This window comes from Cydia strobilella, chromosome 18 (assembly GCF_947568885.1).
Source record: "Cydia strobilella chromosome 18, ilCydStro3.1, whole genome shotgun sequence".
Taxonomy (NCBI): Eukaryota; Metazoa; Arthropoda; class Insecta; order Lepidoptera; family Tortricidae; genus Cydia; species Cydia strobilella.
In genome coordinates this window covers 7,960,458-7,978,506 of record NC_086058.1, presented here as the reverse complement: position 1 = coordinate 7,978,506, position 18,049 = coordinate 7,960,458, and the positions used below count along the sequence as shown (strand labels likewise).

Here is an 18,049-nt window from a genome sequence, read left to right as displayed (position 1 = left end):
AGCTGTCAAGTTTGTCAATCTGTCAATCAAGCTAGCTGCTAGTGCTAGTGCTAGCTTTTTGATAATTTCGATCGTATCGAAAAATTTAATACTCTTCTGAAGCTTTGTATTGTAAAGGAGTGAATAATACTAGCAGTTTGTTTGTAAATAATATACGTTTGTAATTAAAAAGTAAATCTAATGGTTATCAGTTTGACTTGGCGTGAAATTGCTATTCTGGTAGTATTTTTGGCGTATTCTACATACCTACCAGTTTATTTACAGTTTAGTGATTTTATTATTGTTACTATCGTCTTCAGGTATTCGTGTGCTGTACTTGGCTGCACGTTGGGTATTTAAGCTGGAAATTGTCTACAAAGTTGTCCAACAATGCCGCTAACCGCTGACGTTGCGGCACAACAAGTGCAGGTGACCATTTTGCTTATTTATTCATTTTGTATTAAAATATTTTTAAACGTAACGTTTTAACACAAGTTTTTGAAGAATGTACACTAATATACCTACTAGTAGTATACTAATATACCTCTCACAATTGTTATCAGGAACGACTTAGAGCACTGCATAGGCTGATATATGAAATTGAAGCAGAAAGGGGCCGCAATGAACAATGCATAGAGTCCATATTAAAGGCAGAAAAAGCAGCTGAGCCTCCAACATCAAATGAGGATTCGTCTGGATCATCCCAACAGGTACACCCAGAATGGAAGTCATTCGTAAAGTGGTCATGCACTTTTGCAGCTTGCTGTGTGTATGTTTATTTATTTATTTATAAAGCGGCCACCATGCACTATTGCAGCTTGCTGTGTGTATGTATTTTTTATTTATTTATTTCAAAGTTTACCTAGCATATAAGAGCTCTAAATTGCATATAGATGCAAGAGCCTATGCTCAGAAATAATTATTTTATTTATTTATTTAGGGTACACTACATAATTCCGAAAAATGTTATGCCGAATTTCAGAATACCGAATTATATTATTCCGATTTTTAAATGCTCGACCTATCAAAATTCCGACTGTCGTAATTACGAATGATGAAAATCACGAAGATTTATATTTCCGAAAAGCCGAATTTTGTAAATTCCGAACCACATAATCCCGATTATAACAATTCCGATGGTGACAAAAACCGAATTTAACAATTACGATTTTTGAAATCACGAATTCCGAATTGCCATTATTCCGAAATTTTAAATTCCGAACCACTTAATTCCGATTATAACAATTCCGACAGTGAAAAACGCCGAATTTAACAATTACGATTTTTAAATCACGAAGTCCGAATTGCCATTATTCCGAAATTTTAAATTCCGAACCACATAATTCCGATTATAACAATTCCGGCAGTGAAAAACGCAAATAAATTAAATTTACGATTTCTGAAATCACGAATTCCGAATTCCCATTATTCCGAATTTTTTAATTCCGAATTGTCGTTATTCCTATTTTAAATATCCCAATTTTTAAATTTACGAATAACGATATTCCGAATCAGGGATGTTGCGAATATTCGCATCCGCATCCGCAACCGCGGAACTTCCGCATTATTTTCAACATCCGTATCCGCATCCGCATAAAATCGATGCGGAGCTTAATGCGGATGCGGATGTGGAACAGGTAGGTACAGGAACGTCTTAGCAGCGGCGTTAGTGCTAGGTAATTTCGTCATTAGCCAATAGGAATCTCGTTTCGTTTTTCTGATTCCTCGATCGAGCACTTTAGCCTATGACGGACAGCGACAAGAAGTGAAAAGTTTGTTTTATTTGGACTTTAGTATAGTATAGATTGTGGGGCACCTATATTCTTGTTCAAATACTAAGTTTCGTTTTTTTTTAAATTAAAATTACTAGTGTAATATTTGACGTTTTTTATTTGCCTAATCTCGACATCCGCCTCACCCGTAATAATTACTAAATCGTGAGTTTCATTCATCACGAATTTCATTTTTCCGACCTTACAAAAAACCGAATTTCTGAATACCGAATTATTCAAACGAAACGTGTCTTCATTTGAATATCACGAATTTCATTTTTCCGACCTTACAAAAGACCGAATTTCTGAATTCCGAATTACTCAAACGAAACGTGTCTTCATTTGAATATCACGAATTTCATATTTCCGACCTTACAAAAGACCGAATTTCTGAATTCCGAATTATATTATTTCCGATCGGACAATGGTTTTTCGGAAAAGTGTTAAATCGGAACTTTAAGCTTTCGGTAAAATGACAAACGGATTTAAAATTTTCGGAAATAGCACATTCGTGATTTTCTTCCATCGTGTTTTTAAAAATCGTAATTTTGATATTTCGGACTTATAAAAATCGGGATTATGAAAAGCGTGCTTATGAAATTCGGAAAACATATTTCGGAATTATTGGGTGTTCCCATTTATTTATGGCCGACGGCCTGAATAAATCTTACTGAAATTGCGTTTTTAAAAAAATAAGGGGATCCAGATCCAGATTCATTTAAAATTCTGCCTGTTGATACATATTCTTAAGCTTGTATCTCTCTTTGTGTATTTGTTTTACTTTCTGGTGCCCAATAAAGAATATTTACTTACTTACTTAAAACAAAAAAACTAATTGTGATTATTTTCGAAATTATTATACATTATCCAAAATGTTTCATAAATACCTTATTTTGGAATGACATTATTTTATAGCAAATGCAACTGAAAAGCTTGTACAAAGCGGGACTTGCAGCGGCCGAACAGGAAGAAAGGGTGCTCCGCGCGGCTCTCAATCGGATATACGAAATTCGAAGTATTAAGAATGAGCGACGCATTCAGGTATTATTTACAAATTTTTGACAATTTCAAACTTATGTACTGATTAATCGAAATTAAACTATCGTGAGACATATTTCAATACAACCGCCGCGGACAGTTGTGCCTGAGAAAGGATTCCCGACGAATCCGAAACATGTCGCCAAAAGCGGTTAAAAATAAAAATAAATTAAGTTTTATTTCAGGCAACACGTACAGTTGTACACCCATATCAACATACAATTACATACAATACCGTATTGTAAAATAATAGTGAGTGAAACCATACGGATCTAAATATTATGTAGATTACTAAGAAAAAATTGTTTTAAAATTGTAACCCGAAATAGGCCACTTATTATCATATTAACATCTATGACCTCAATAAAATTGTATTCTATATTTCTTTTAAAACTTGCAGTCATTGCAATATGCCATCTTTGGCAAACTTGCTATCTTTGCAATATGCCACGTTAAAATTGCCAGTTTGGCAATGTTAACGAATGTTGCCTTGAAGTCACCATGTTGTAAATAAAACATGTACTTAGGTCAGTATCGTAAAATGGGCGAACTTAAACATTTTATATTGTGGTTGGCATACTTATCAGAAATAGATGATGAAAGCGATGTCCTTATAGTTTAAAAATCGATGATCAATTTTACCCCACGAATCAAAGTAACCCCATTTTACGGTAATACAGCATGCGCGAATATATTGACGTCATGGCGCTCGGGTATAATAGATTCGGGAGCATCGCTTTGGATACTGCCAGACAAGGGGACCGTATTGTAAAATGTTATCAGGCGCGGCACGCCGGCAACAAGGAAACAATCGGGTGCGGGGCGCTCATGAAGATGCTCCTGTCCGCCGCGGCCACGCTCCCGCTGCACGTGGGGCGCGGCGGGGGCGGGGGCGGGGGCGGGGAGCGTGCGCCCGCGCTGTGCGGCGCCGTGCCCGCCGACCCCGGCCACGTGGCGCGCCCCGGCGACGCCGTGGCCGCGCTAGTGCGCGTCTCCGACAAGGAGGAGAACTGGATCCTGGCTGAGGTATAACACTACCGTTCGTTTTTCTTCTAGGCTTATTTTTGACGGATGAAGACTGAGCTTATTCGAAGCTGTCCCCGCTAGAATGGCTTTATGTAAACCTGGCGATTATTTCTACTAAATTTACCAATAGAACTAGTGGCACCTGGCCTCCTGATCTTCGAGCTTTCCCGATTGCATTCTAAAAAAACTTAGGGGCCTCATCATTTAAAAAAAAAGATTTGAATTGTCTAATGCAAACATGATATTTCATTAAAAAGACATATTGTATATCTATCTCACAATGAAATTGGGACATGGACCGGGAAAATAGTCTTATAAAATGACGTTTGAATATAGTTCAGTCACATTTATTTAATAATGTACATGATCGATCTACTAAGCTACTTTTTACTTGACAGGTAGTGAGCTGGCTGCCGGCGCAGGGCAAGTACGAGGTGGACGACATTGATGAGGAGCAGAAGAACCGTCACGTCCTAAGCAAGCGGCGCGTCGTCCCGCTGCCCCTCATGCGCGCCGATCCGCGCACCGACGAGCACGCGCTGTTCCCTAAGGGCGCCGTGGTCAGTTATTATCAGTTATTGTAGAGGAGCAAAACCGGCATGTGCTAAGCAAGCGGCACGTCGTGCGACTACCCCTCATGCGCGCCGACCTGCGCACCGACGAACACGCGCTATTTCCTAAGGGCGCCGTGGTCAGTTTTATTATTTCCACATCATTAAAAAAAATACGTTAAAAAGAAACTTGTTTCATTCAGTCTACCCGTGTGTTAAAACGAATTTACACCTTATTCACCAAAATCGACACAAACATTAAAGTGCTAAAACATTATTTGCCCGTACAGGTAATGGCGCTGTACCCGCAGACGACGTGTTTCTACCGCGCCGTCGTCAACCGCCTGCCCGCCTCTGCCGCCGACCCCTACGAGGTTTTGTTTGAAGTAAGCTCATTCTTTCCCATTTGTTCCTAGTAATCTGTTGTGTAGTAGGTGTTCTAGACGGTTATTTTGCACTGTTTTTTACTGACAGTATGGGAAACTGACTGGTCCTTGGAAAAACAATTTTGCGTATTGTAAATAAGTTGTAATTTAATATCATAGAATTTTTACCTCTGAGGTTTTTTTTTATTGCTGCATTTTTTGACACAACTCTGACAAAGCTAACTTAGCACTGACAAAGTGTGAAAGGGTCCTTATAAATTCAAATTTCTATGAAATTATGATGTTTACTCTGATAAATACTTCTAGCTTAGACCGATTCTAGGTGTAGTTGCAATGTGTCATATGAATATAATTTTAATTTAAACCATTTACAAAAACAAATAGGTAACCCTACACGTACACGTAAAGTCTTTTACGTTACAAACACGTATATGCTGAGCTGTGGGCCAAGATCGCCAGAGTGGCAGCCCAGCTCAAAACGAGGATCTGGCAGACCTCGTCGGCGATGGCGAGACGAATTGGACGCCCTTTTAAAGGAATGGCCAGACACTGTACAGGATCGGGAAGACTGGATAAAGGGGAGGGGGGGGGGATTTGCCCAGCAGTGGGCTTCCGCAGACACCTCTCGACAGCCTTACAGCCATTCCAAAGTGTTGCCCTGTTGTCGCACTGTGCGTGCGGCCATTGCGGAGCACACTCAATTGAGTTAACGAAATGGCGAGTCACCACGTGACGGCAGGTGTCCGGTAGTCTCTTCCCATAGCCCGATATCCAGTCCATCCAACTTGCAAATCAATAGCCTAATATGCTATGACCTTAGTCCAATCGCAGCACAAAAGTGCTGCACTGCAATATTTTTTGCACCGGGCGGGACCACCTCCGGATGTATCATATTGTGCGCTCGGGGATGGTATCCGCCACGTGTAATCCTTGCTTTCAGATTAATTTGTCTTAAAGGGCCTCTGCGCTGTTGGCTTCGGCCCCGTGCAGGCCTTCCAAAGGTCCGGGACCCCATGGTCTCGAGATATGGAAAGACAGACAGATAATAATAATAGTTGCCAAATCGCATTGTAACACTCGCATTGACCACAGGACTAAATGAAATAGATTAACATGAATTGTCAGGACTCGTCGTATGCGGACGGGTACTCGCCGCCGGAGCGCGTGGCGCAGCGCTACGTGATCGCCATCAAGGAGGGCAAGGGCCGCGCCACCTGACCCGCGGCCGCGCCCCAGCGCCAGCGCGCCGGGACCGACTCCGCCTCCGTGCACTCCGGCGACTCCCTGCTTTAAGGCTCGCTTTCATTGGTGGCGGTGGCTGCCCGCAGGCGGTGCAACTAGTGAAACTCATAAGTCGATAACTCCCCGTAGGCGGTAAAACTACTAGTAAAACTCTTAATGGTACGCGTTGTGGAAATCTCCCGCACGCCCGCACCCGGGCCCTATATATCGACCAATGAAAACAGTTCCCCGGCTGAGGGACCTATAGCATGCTTTATTTTATGGAAACAGTACGCAACGCAAGTTACGCAAGCGATCAGATCAGAGGGTTATTGCGCTAGTTTCCGTCCAGCTCTAGTTTTCGTCCATTTGACGGAGTAGCGACTATGTTGTGCTTAAATACCAAATAGGTTTCAATGTATTTTATGCTCTGTAGTAGTTCGCTATTTGAAAATAGTCCGTGCATTTCCTTTATACATATATTAGGTTATGGGCCCAGCACGCTTCCAAGCGGCACGTCGTGCCACTTCCCCTATATAGGTATATATATATATATATGTACAGTCAGCAGTACTATTCGCTTAGCACCTTTGTATACAAACTATTGTTTAGACATTAAAGATTGCAATAATTCCAACTTTGTGCGGCAAGGTAGGTTTCCAATGTAACACTTTAAACTCTCGCGTTTTGTACACATAATTATGTCATTAACGGGTCTAAAGCGATTAAATTTCATTATTTTACCTTTTATCCGACGTTTCAGCCAGGTTGCACTAGCTGTAGTCACGGAAGACTGATGTCCCAGCAAAATATTGTCAATGGAGATATTGGTAAACAACACTAAACTACCCGATATTTGTTTATGTATAAATGTTCAATTCAGTTCAATTTCGCCAAGTGGACGAAGAGTAGCGCAATGACCGTACTGCGTCGAGCCGGGGACGTTCTGTTCTGCGTACGCATTCAGTGTATCTTCTGTATCAATCACCGTCGCCGAGTACCAGAACGCGCACGATTACCTCGTAAGGCTCACCATATAAAAAAATCCTATTTTTAATTTGAACACTAACCACTTTTTGCAATATTTAAGGCGAAAAATGTCAACATATTTTTGACGTCCACTGTATATTCGGCCTTACGAGGATAAGCCACCGTTATTTGAAATTTTTAGGGATATCGTATGTTCAATGTTTCCCGATCTCGAGAATGACTGAATCGATTTTAGAAATGGATTTATGATACTGTGTTACTTTAATGTTCATGTTACTTCAGCATTAAATTAGTCTATCTATAATAACTATGATTAGCTTAGATTTTACTCAGTAGATTTGGTGAAATGAGGTAAAATGTAAACTATTTAGTTTCAATTATTCCTTATCAAGGCAGGCATAGTTACCACATTCGACTTGAAACGTGTGTTCTATATTAAATGAGTAAGACTGTTATTTTTAGGGTTCCGCACCCAAAGGGTAAAAACGGGACCCTATTACTAAGACTCCGCTGTCCGTATGTCTGTCTGTCACCAGGCTGTATCTCATGAACCGTGATAGTTAAGACAGTTGAAATTTTCACAGATGATGTATTTCTGTTGCCGCTATAACAACAAATACTGAAAGTACGGAACCCTCGGTGCGCGAGTCCGACTCGCACTTGGCCGGTTTTTTTTTAACTTGGCACTAATAAGGGCTTAGATGCTAACCTAACCTAATCCATCATGTAGCGTTACAAAACATACATTAGATGCATATTAGGTGTCCACAGAAAAGATGAATTTTGTTTTTCTTACTCTAATAAGCTAACGGTGAATTATATTGAAAAAAAAAAAAAAAAGATGTAAACAATGTCCTTCCGCATTTAGTAGCATTGCCTTAAGTAGATCTAAAGAGAATTTAGAACAGAGGCGTATTGTCAAAGTTAATTTTGTAGTCACAGTAAATTTACTGCCATCTTTCGACACAGGATTAAAACTTTTAGAACGCCATTTGACTTTGATACTTGTTCTTTCACTGATATGTGTTAAAATTGATAAATATCAAAAGGTATCGCCATCTACACGAGTATAGGCCAAAGGTATGGCGCCATCAGTGAAAGAACAAGGGTCAAAATCAAATGGCGTTCTAAAGGTTTTAATCCTTTGTCGAAAGATGGCAGTAAGTTTACTGTGACTACAAAATTTACTTTGACAATCGCCTCTATACTAAATTCTCGTTGGTAGATGTAAGGTATCTCATGGTATTATAAATAAAAATCATTATTACATACACATCTTTTACTAACCTTAAATACATAATAGTACTCTTCATACAATACATGATAGAATGGTTATGTCCGAAATATACATAATCATTTAATTTTGATTAAAGTTATAACAAATTTGATTTTTACTGTATTCTATGTTTAATACTAAAAAATAATTAAATCAACATGGAAGCAATTTAAATAAATTTCGCCGAAATTACGATTCCATCCAGCGAGCGCATGATAGGTAATCTTTCAATTTTAATATAAAGAAAAGTATACATTTATGTTTAAAACATTATTTATATTGGTAGAGACAGCTCAACAAATAGACGTGTAAGTCGAACGAGAATTCGTAACGTCCAAGTAGAACACTTGTATAGGGAACGTGTAAACTGTAGAGGGGCTCAGAAGCCGTCCCTTAATTAAGTTTTGGGTAGGTCAAAAGGTGTCAATTTAACATTTTGGACGCCAATGACGGTTATATCGGCACCGCAGGTCCAACGCCAAAGACGGATTAATCGGTCAAAGACCACAGAGCAACATAGACCTACGTGCATGTGCATAAAGTTCAATTTCAGTTTTGACACTTCGGTGACGTGGCGTCACGAGTGACAGCTTTTGTGTTTAACACGGCGTCGAAAAGGTTTCTTTGTTTATAAAGTTCAAATTATCGTGACGGGCGATGGCTCATAATCTCTTTTGTAATAAGATAGTATGGCCCAAGTTTTGGCGACACCGGTTCCTATAGTGACCCAAGCTCATTTCGCTTCCCTGTTTTTGTTTTTCCGTGGTTCCGCTTTACATATCTATTAGTTTGATTGTCTCGTTTATTAGGGTGGTATTCCAATATATTGGTCCAATGTGTATTTGCGTCTTACATTTTGCTTAATGAGAGAGTGAGACACGCAATGCACATTGGACCAAGATATTGGACACATGGAATACCATCCTTAGTCAAGTCACTACAAACTAATTTTTGTGTAATAAATTGTGATCGTCTTAAATAAAATACAAATCGATTTGATGGCGACGCATATTGCAGTTTGTCAGTTATACCTAAAAATACAAGTACATCATAAAAAAATAATTGTGAAGGCTATCGGAACAGTCGCCGGTAATTAAAGAATCGGAAATACATGGACTTATGTACTAACCTGATCTGACACAGCCATTTCCTCAAATCTTAACTTAAATCGTAGTTTACATTAGCAATGAGCAAGTTTAGACTATTTATGGCATATTTAAAATCATAACCAACATAAATAAAAGAGATGAGATCAATATGGTTGATGAGTGTCAGTTCACCGCGACTGCCGACGTCTGACGAATGCCCTAGCGCAAGTACCCACTTTGGGCCAGCCACAGGGCTAACAAATAAAAAGGATAAAAGGTTAAACTAAACGTCAATTCTACACTTGGTTAACTTTCAAAATTGATTCTTAGTTTGATAAGTCAAATGTATTATTTTACAAGCGAAGCCACTAAAGAGAATCAGTTACGGTATCTGGCTTGTATTCCAAATAAAGACTTGATTATAAATAATAAGATGATCGCTAGTTTATTATTCCAATAGAAATAAAATATCTGCCGCCTTCTGCGATTCAAATAAAATAGGTAGTCTTATTGCAATACCGAAGAATAAAGACAAAATTCATAGCGTAGCTTATGTCTGCAGTCCTCGCGGTCAGATGATACCTGAAAATGGAAGTCGGTATGAGAGAAATGGTGACATAAAATTATTAGTAAGGAAGCCCAAGCTCTTTTAACTAGTTGATCATTGCAGAGATCACTCGTTCTCGCTTTTGTGTACATACACAAACGTATAAACGTACACATGTACGGACGTAATACGTTACTCGAACGCCACAGAACGTACGCTCGACCCTGATTCCGCCCGTTAACTATCTGGACGACTTGTCTTGTCGCATGCTTCACTGTCAAAAGTTTTAAAAGATAACGCCGTTTTCGGACACGAGTCCACGAGACTCACACGGCCTGGCGGTCGGACACGAGTCCCTGCAGCTTGCGCGCGACGCCCTGGGGAGGCTCATCTCACACGGCCTGGCGGTCGGACATGAGTCCCTGCAGCTTGCGCGCGACGCCCTGGGGAGGCTCACCTCACACGGCCTGGCGGTCGGACACGAGTCCCTGCAGCTTGCGCGCGACGCCCTGGGGAGGCTCACCTCACACGGCCTGGCGGTCGGACACGAGTCCCTGCAGCTCGCGCGCGACGCCCTGGGGAGGCTCACCTCACACGGCCTGGCGGTCGGACACGAGTCCCTGCAGCTCGCGCGCGACGCCCTGGGGAGGCTCACCTCACACGGCCTGGCGGTCGGACACGAGTCCCTGCAGCTCGCGCGCGACGCCCTGGGGAGGCTCACCTCACACGGCCTGGCGGTCGGACACGAGTCCCTGCAGCTTGCGCGCGACGCCCTGGGGAGGCTCACCTCACACGGCCTGGCGGTCGGACACGAGTCCCTGCAGCTCGCGCGCGACGCCCTGGGGAGGCTCACCTCACACGGCCTGGCGGTCGGACACGAGTCCCTGCAGCTTGCGCGCGACGCCCTGGGGAGGCTCACCTCACACGGCCTGGCGGTCGGACACGAGTCCCTGCAGCTTGCGCGCGACGCCCTGGGGAGGCTCACCTCACACGGCCTGGCGGTCGGACACGAGTCCCTGCAGCTCGCGCGCGACGCCCTGGGGAGGTTCACCTCACACGGCCTGGCGGTCGGACACGAGTCCCTGCAGCTCGCGCGCGACGCCCTGGGGAGGCTCACCTCACACGGCCTGGCGGTCGGACACGAGTCCCTGCAGCTTGCGCGCGACGCCCTGGGGAGGCTCACCTCACACGGCCTGGCGGTCGGACACGAGTCCCTGCAGCTTGCGCGCGACGCCCTGGGGAGGCTCACCTCACACGGCCTGGCGGTCGGACACGAGTCCCTGCAGCTTGCGCGCGACGCCCTGGGGAGGCTCACCTCACACGGCCTGGCGGTCGGACACGAGTCCCTGCAGCTTGCGCGCGACGCCCTGGGGAGGCTCACCTCACACGGCCTGGCGGTCGGACACGAGTCCCTGCAGCTTGCGCGCGACGCCCTGGGGAGGCTCACCTCACACGGCCTGGCGGTCGGACACGAGTCCCTGCAGCTTGCGCGCGACGCCCTGGGGAGGCTCACCTCACACGGCCTGGCGGTCGGACACGAGTCCCTGCAGCTTGCGCGCGACGCCCTGGGGAGGCTCACCTCACACGGCCTGGCGGTCGGACACGAGTCCCTGCAGCTCGCGCGCGACGCCCTGGGGAGGCTCACCTCACACGGCCTGGCGGTCGGACACGAGTCCCTGCAGCTCGCGCGCGACGCCCTGGGGAGGCTCACCTCACACGGCCTGGCGGTCGGACACGAGTCCCTGCAGCTTGCGCGCGACGCCCTGGGGAGGCTCACCTCACACGGCCTGGCGGTCGGACACGAGTCCCTGCAGCTTGCGCGCGACGCCCTGGGGAGGCTCACCTCACACGGCCTGGCGGTCGGACACGAGTCCCTGCAGCTTGCGCGCGACGCCCTGGGGAGGCTCACCTCACACGGCCTGGCGGTCGGACACGAGTCCCTGCAGCTTGCGCGCGACGCCCTGGGGAGGCTCACCTCACACGGCCTGGCGGTCGGACACGAGTCCCTGCAGCTTGCGCGCGACGCCCTGGGGAGGCTCACCTCACACGGCCTGGCGGTCGGACACGAGTCCCTGCAGCTTGCGCGCGACGCCCTGGGGAGGCTCACCTCACACGGCCTGGCGGTCGGACACGAGTCCCTGCAGCTTGCGCGCGACGCCCTGGGGAGGCTCACCTCACACGGCCTGGCGGTCGGACACGAGTCCCTGCAGCTCGCGCGCGACGCCCTGGGGAGGCTCACCTCACACGGCCTGGCGGTCGGACACGAGTCCCTGCAGCTCGCGCGCGACGCCCTGGGGAGGCTCACCTCACACGGCCTGGCGGTCGGACACGAGTCCCTGCAGCTCGCGCGCGACGCCCTGGGGAGGCTCACCTCACACGGCCTGGCGGTCGGACACGAGTCCCTGCAGCTCGCGCGCGACGCCCTGGGGAGGCTCACCTCACACGGCCTGGCGGTCGGACACGAGTCCCTGCAGCTTGCGCGCGACGCCCTGGGGAGGCTCACCTCACACGGCCTGGCGGTCGGACACGAGTCCCTGCAGCTTGCGCGCGACGCCCTGGGGAGGCTCACCTCACACGGCCTGGCGGTCGGACACGAGTCCCTGCAGCTTGCGCGCGACGCCCTGGGGAGGCTCACCTCACACGGCCTGGCGGTCGGACACGAGTCCCTGCAGCTTGCGCGCGACGCCCTGGGGAGGCTCACCTCACACGGCCTGGCGGTCGGACACGAGTCCCTGCAGCTTGCGCGCGACGCCCTGGGGAGGCTCACCTCACACGGCCTGGCGGTCGGACACGAGTCCCTGCAGCTTGCGCGCGACGCCCTGGGGAGGCTCACCTCACACGGCCTGGCGGTCGGACACGAGTCCCTGCAGCTTGCGCGCGACGCCCTGGGGAGGCTCACCTCACACGGCCTGGCGGTCGGACACGAGTCCCTGCAGCTTGCGCGCGACGCCCTGGGGAGGCTCACCTCACACGGCCTGGCGGTCGGACACGAGTCCCTGCAGCTTGCGCGCGACGCCGGGCGCGGCGAGGCCGAGCCGTGCGCGCTTCACCACGTCCTGCGCCGCGTCGCTCATGCGCTTGCCGCCCACCTCGCACGACACCATCGTGTTGATCGCGTGCAGATCCTAAGTAAAAAAATTAAATTATTAATGGTATGTATATGCATATGTACATAAAAAAACCGCTAGTCAGACCACGCCTCGGTCACGGAAGCGCTCGCTCGACGTTGAGTTGAGTATGTATAGGTATACATCAGAGAGTAGGCAGGTAGAGTGGTAGACGCTGACCTTGGCGGGGCTGCGGCTGAAGCGGTAGGTGAGCTGGTTGAGGCCGGGCGGCGGGGAGACGAGCGGCTTCACGTACAGCTGGTGGCGCTCCGACACGCGCTGGCCGCCCGGCGAGCTCAGCGCGTCGCCGCGTCCGGCCGGCAGGGGCGACAGGCTGCACTCCTGCAACCGTACACACTTTATTCCTGTATCGTTTTGAGCCTATAAACCCTCCCAAAGATTCCCCAAAACCCGCGAAACACTTTGGTCCTCCGTTTGCATCATACAAGTGTGCGCGACAGAGACGACTAACTAATTTCGATGTTCGCCCTCTGATTAATCGATCGTTGATCGTGTCATCGTCTATAATCGGCAAGATCATCGTGCAAGCATCCACACGATCGTATGTAGTAATTTGTAGAACGCCAAGCGTCAAGATGGATGTGGAGTATGTTGCTGTTGCAACCATTTATTTAATTACAGTATACAATCATTACGTCGATGTGGTTCAACGAGTGTCAGTGAACTTGCGACAAGATTCGGATCACATATAAATTGGGCAACGCATATTAGTATCTTATTTAATCATGGTTCGCCATACTTACATCTTTATGCTTGCCAGTAAACCGAAGTGCAAAAGTCTGCATGCACTGCACATACACTTTGTTATAGAAGTTGATTAAATCGCCTCTCTCAGGAGAACCTGAAAACAAATTACTAGTTTATCAAATGAAATATGTGACTCACGGAGCACTAAAAATGTATGCGATCAAAACGTACATGGGATGTTGCGTAGAAAAATTATTTGTAGTGTAGTGTTTTTAATTCAGAGTAAGTATTATGTTACTGAAAAAATTTATTAACCAAAAAAAAGGCATACCATCAGATCCACAGCGCAGGCTTCGTCACATTACAATAAGCTCAAAAGTTAAATAAGCAATTGCAATAAGCAGTATTATGTTTCGGTAAATAAATTGTATTTTACGTAACATGCTAGGATTTTATGGTTGATGTTACAGAATGTTCAATGAATATAAATCAGACTTTCAATGATCAGAAAATGCGAAATATGAGGATATTGCGAGTTAGTGAAAGAAACTTTCTCTGAAGAAATTAAATGAACACTTACTGTCTCCAGTACTTTGCTTGATCAAAACTGATCTGTAAACATGATTGTCCGCCAGGGGTCGCTGTCGGTAACACCGCATGATGTCGGCAAACGTTCTCTCTACTTGATTGTTAGCATTGTTTGAAACCTGCAACAACATAGAGGATGAGATAAGAACAGACGATTTCCGTCATCACGTAAGAAATATGGAGTTAAAGCGTAAACGGTAGGTGGCAAAGAAGCATGTTAATTATTGTGAATATTGTTTCTCATCTATTCGGAAAATTCACCTTTCTTAGGCTGATAGCCGGGTGGAAAATTGCATTTCGCACCGTAGGGTGGAAATGGGAAGCATTTTTTTATTTGTACTTCTGTTAAAAGCTCTCATATTAGCTTCCGCATTTTCAGACCAAGTATTATCGAATTAAATGTCAATTGCATTGCATTATTGAAGAAAATTATACTACTTTTAATAAATCAACCCTTTCCACCCTTGGTTAACAATCTACTATTTACAGTCTCTGCCGTTGAACTTCAACAGGCTAGTAACTTAAGGAGTCAACACTGTAGATTAGTAAATAATAAATGAGATACAATAAAAATCACCCATAAACTTCTCGATTGCATTTATGTTTCAGTAACTAAGACAAGTGACCATTACATGGAATATAAATTAGATATATGGAATTTATTTAACCCTTAAATGCATATTGTTGCCAAATGTATACAAAGCATTGGACAGCTCACAGATTCAACAGAAAAAAGCTTAAGTTTCTGAAGCTAAACATTTTTTCCAACAAAAAATAATAATCATGCATTTAAGGGTTAAGAGGTAGGTATAATGCTTTTTTTTTTGACGAGCACCTTAGCAGTAAAACTAACCTTGCATATGACATAGCCGGCGCACATGAGTATCTGGTCGAGGTGGCGGTCGCGCATGAGATGCGTCTGGTGCATGACGGAGTGCTCGAGGCACGTCCAGATCTTGCGGACTACTGTACAACACTAACCTTGCATATGACATAGCCGGCGCACATGAGTATCTGGTCGAGGTGGCGGTCGCGCATGAGATGCGTCTGGTGCATGACGGAGTGCTCGAGGCACGTCCAGATCTTGCGGACTACTGTACAACACTAACCTTGCATATGACATAGCCGGCGCACATGAGTATCTGGTCGAGGTGGCGGTCGCGCATGAGATGCGTCTGGTGCATGACGGAGTGCTCGAGGCACGTCCAGATCTTGCGGACTACTGTACAACACTAACCTTGCATATGACATAGACGGCGCACATGAGTATCTGGTCGAGGTGGCGGTCGCGCATGAGATGCGTCTGGTGCATGACGGAGTGCTCGAGGCACGTCCAGATCTTGCGGACTACTGTACAACACTAACCTTGCATATGACATAGACGGCGCACATGAGTATCTGGTCGAGGTGGCGGTCGCGCATGAGATGCGTCTGGTGCATGACGGAGTGCTCGAGGCACGTCCAGATCTTGCGGACTACTGTACCACACTAACCTTGCATATGACATAGACGGCGCACATGAGTATCTGGTCGAGGTGGCGGTCGCGCATGAGATGCGTCTGGTGCATGACGGAGTGCTCGAGGCACGTCCAGATCTTGCGGACTACTGTACAACACTAACCTTGCATATGACATAGACGGCGCACATGAGTATCTGGTCGAGGTGGCGGTCGCGCATGAGATGCGTCTGGTGCATGACGGAGTGCTCGAGGCACGTCCAGATCTTGCGGACTACTGTACAACACTAACCTTGCATATGACATAGACGGCGCACATGAGTATCTGGTCGAGGTGGCGGTCGCGCATGAGATGCGTCTGGTGCATGACGGAGTGCTCGGGGCACGTCCAGATCTTGCGGACTACTGTACAACACTAACCTTGCATATGACATAGACGGCGCACATGAGTATCTGGTCGAGGTGGCGGTCGCGCATGAGATGCGTCTGGTGCATGACGGAGTGCTCGGGGCACGTCCAGATCTTGCGGACTACTGTACAACACTAACCTTGCATATGACATAGACGGCGCACATGAGTATCTGGTCGAGGTGGCGGTCGCGCATGAGATGCGTCTGGTGCATGACGGAGTGCTCGAGGCACGTCCAGATCTTGCGCTTCAACTCTTCGTCGGTGAGCCGAAGGCGAGTGCACAGGTCGTTCATGCGGACTACTGCCAGGCTGTAGAACTGTACACACAAATAAACATTACTGGACTATTGAACAACCCCACTGCAATATGCAATACTTAAGACTTACACCTTAATGCAAAGAAATAAGGTCTCCTAATGGTAAAAGAGTATATATAAATCCTCAATCGAGGTATAATCTTTATTGGCTTTCCAATGTCGTAAACCATCAAACCATCAAAGTAGATGAGCACCTCTCCTGGTCATATCATGTTAATTTTATTTTTATTTATTGTAACGTTGCACGTACATGTTTTAATTATAAGCTTTAATTATTTTATTTTTACATTTTAAATTACTAAAATTTTAGGATTTAACTTAATTATAACAGATTTTAAATTATTATTGCATGAATTATTATTTTATTTTAATCCTAATCAATTATTATTTTTATTAATTATTTACATCAATTAATTATTTATTTATACAATTTTATTAATCAAATTTTATATTTACATTAATGGTCTTATTCTACTTTACTATAGTAAAGTAAGATTAGGAAAACATGATGATTAGGTATTGCATGTTTTCGGGCGTTCGCACTTTATCCGTACTGACTATACTCGCGACTGGTTTATTGAGTGACGTCATGGAAAGATCGAGAAGCCGGTCTGTCGATCGCTGCCTCCGCGCCGTCGTCCGCGGGCCAGTCAGTCCGCGCCACCCACCTTTGCATACGCACGTATCGCCGCGCACACGGGCCTCCGTGTCGTCTAGCGCGCCGTACGAATTTAAATTCTTTTAATTTAATTCAGGTGGGCGCGGACACCTATTAATTATAATTTTCATTTGCGACGTTTTCGTTATAAGTGTATTCCCGCACCCACGTACTGGTAAGTGAAAAGTGTTGAACGTTTTAATATTAGGATAAATAGTTTAGTTTTAGGATAAAGTAGCTCTCTTGTAATTCACTTATTATTCAGTCTTTAACGTTTTAAATCATACATTCCCATTTTATGCTAAATGCCTTTGCCAGCAAGATATTGCAAATTCCTTTGTTCTATAGTGGCGGGTACGACTAAGTATGTATGCGTACCCCCCAACTTATTTAAAGTTCACTTCTTTGTTCTTCTTACTTTCTTTACTCTGTGCTTTTCCTTCGCTTTTGTAACTCCGCTCTGCTTGTGAACACAAACACGCTTTCTGCTCATGGTGCACCGGCTTTCCCATGGTCCCATCATCATCATCACAGGGTGTTCACAAAAGCAGAGCGAGCAGGAACACATTTCTAAGACGTCTGGAAATTCACAGGGTGCGTCGTTATAATTACAAGAAGACCGTCGGCCGACAACAAACACGCCACCTACCACCTCGACGGCAGGGTTGGAGCCATAGTCGTTCGCCCGCCGTCGCCCCCCTGTTCCTCTAAAGCGCTGCCGAGTGGGAACTACCTGCTCCGGTTCCGGACCTTCGGCCAGCCAGGGCAGTACCGGATCTCGGGTGCAAATTTAGACGGGCCTTGACCACCCACGACCCTATTCAGTTTTAGTTGTTTTTTTTAAATAAATTAATTTGTTAACGAGTTGGTAATTACTTATTTACTTTCCCTACCAACTTAGGGACATAACTGCCCGTAACGTTACATTG

At 45.9% G+C, this 18,049-nt stretch overlaps 2 protein-coding genes across 2 annotated transcripts in view; one reads left to right on the top strand and one right to left on the bottom strand.

The window, feature by feature from the left end:
* The first annotated feature begins 62 nt into the window (after positions 1-62).
* LOC134749527 (SAGA-associated factor 29) lies at positions 63-6,495 on the top strand. The gene is made up of 8 exons (XM_063684492.1): positions 63-219; positions 300-408; positions 543-689; positions 2,667-2,792; positions 3,573-3,815; positions 4,214-4,375; positions 4,657-4,752; positions 5,878-6,495. The coding sequence occupies exons 2-8, from the start codon at positions 370-372 to the stop codon at positions 5,968-5,970; spliced, it is 906 nt and encodes a 301-aa protein (XP_063540562.1). The 5' UTR covers positions 63-219; positions 300-369; the 3' UTR covers positions 5,971-6,495.
* A 1,729-nt stretch (positions 6,496-8,224) lies between these two features.
* Positions 8,225-18,049, bottom strand: part of LOC134749531 (retinoblastoma-like protein 1) — a 32,215-nt gene continuing 22,390 nt past the window's right edge. Inside the window, exons 14-19 of the mRNA XM_063684498.1 lie at positions 16,283-16,462; positions 14,270-14,396; positions 13,746-13,843; positions 13,162-13,323; positions 12,840-12,999; positions 8,225-9,909 (exon numbers count right to left, since the gene is read on the bottom strand). Of these exons, the coding sequence (XP_063540568.1) occupies positions 12,841-12,999; positions 13,162-13,323; positions 13,746-13,843; positions 14,270-14,396; positions 16,283-16,462 (726 nt within the window). The 3' untranslated portion in view covers positions 8,225-9,909; position 12,840. The remainder of the gene's footprint in view (positions 9,910-12,839; positions 13,000-13,161; positions 13,324-13,745; positions 13,844-14,269; positions 14,397-16,282; positions 16,463-18,049) is intronic.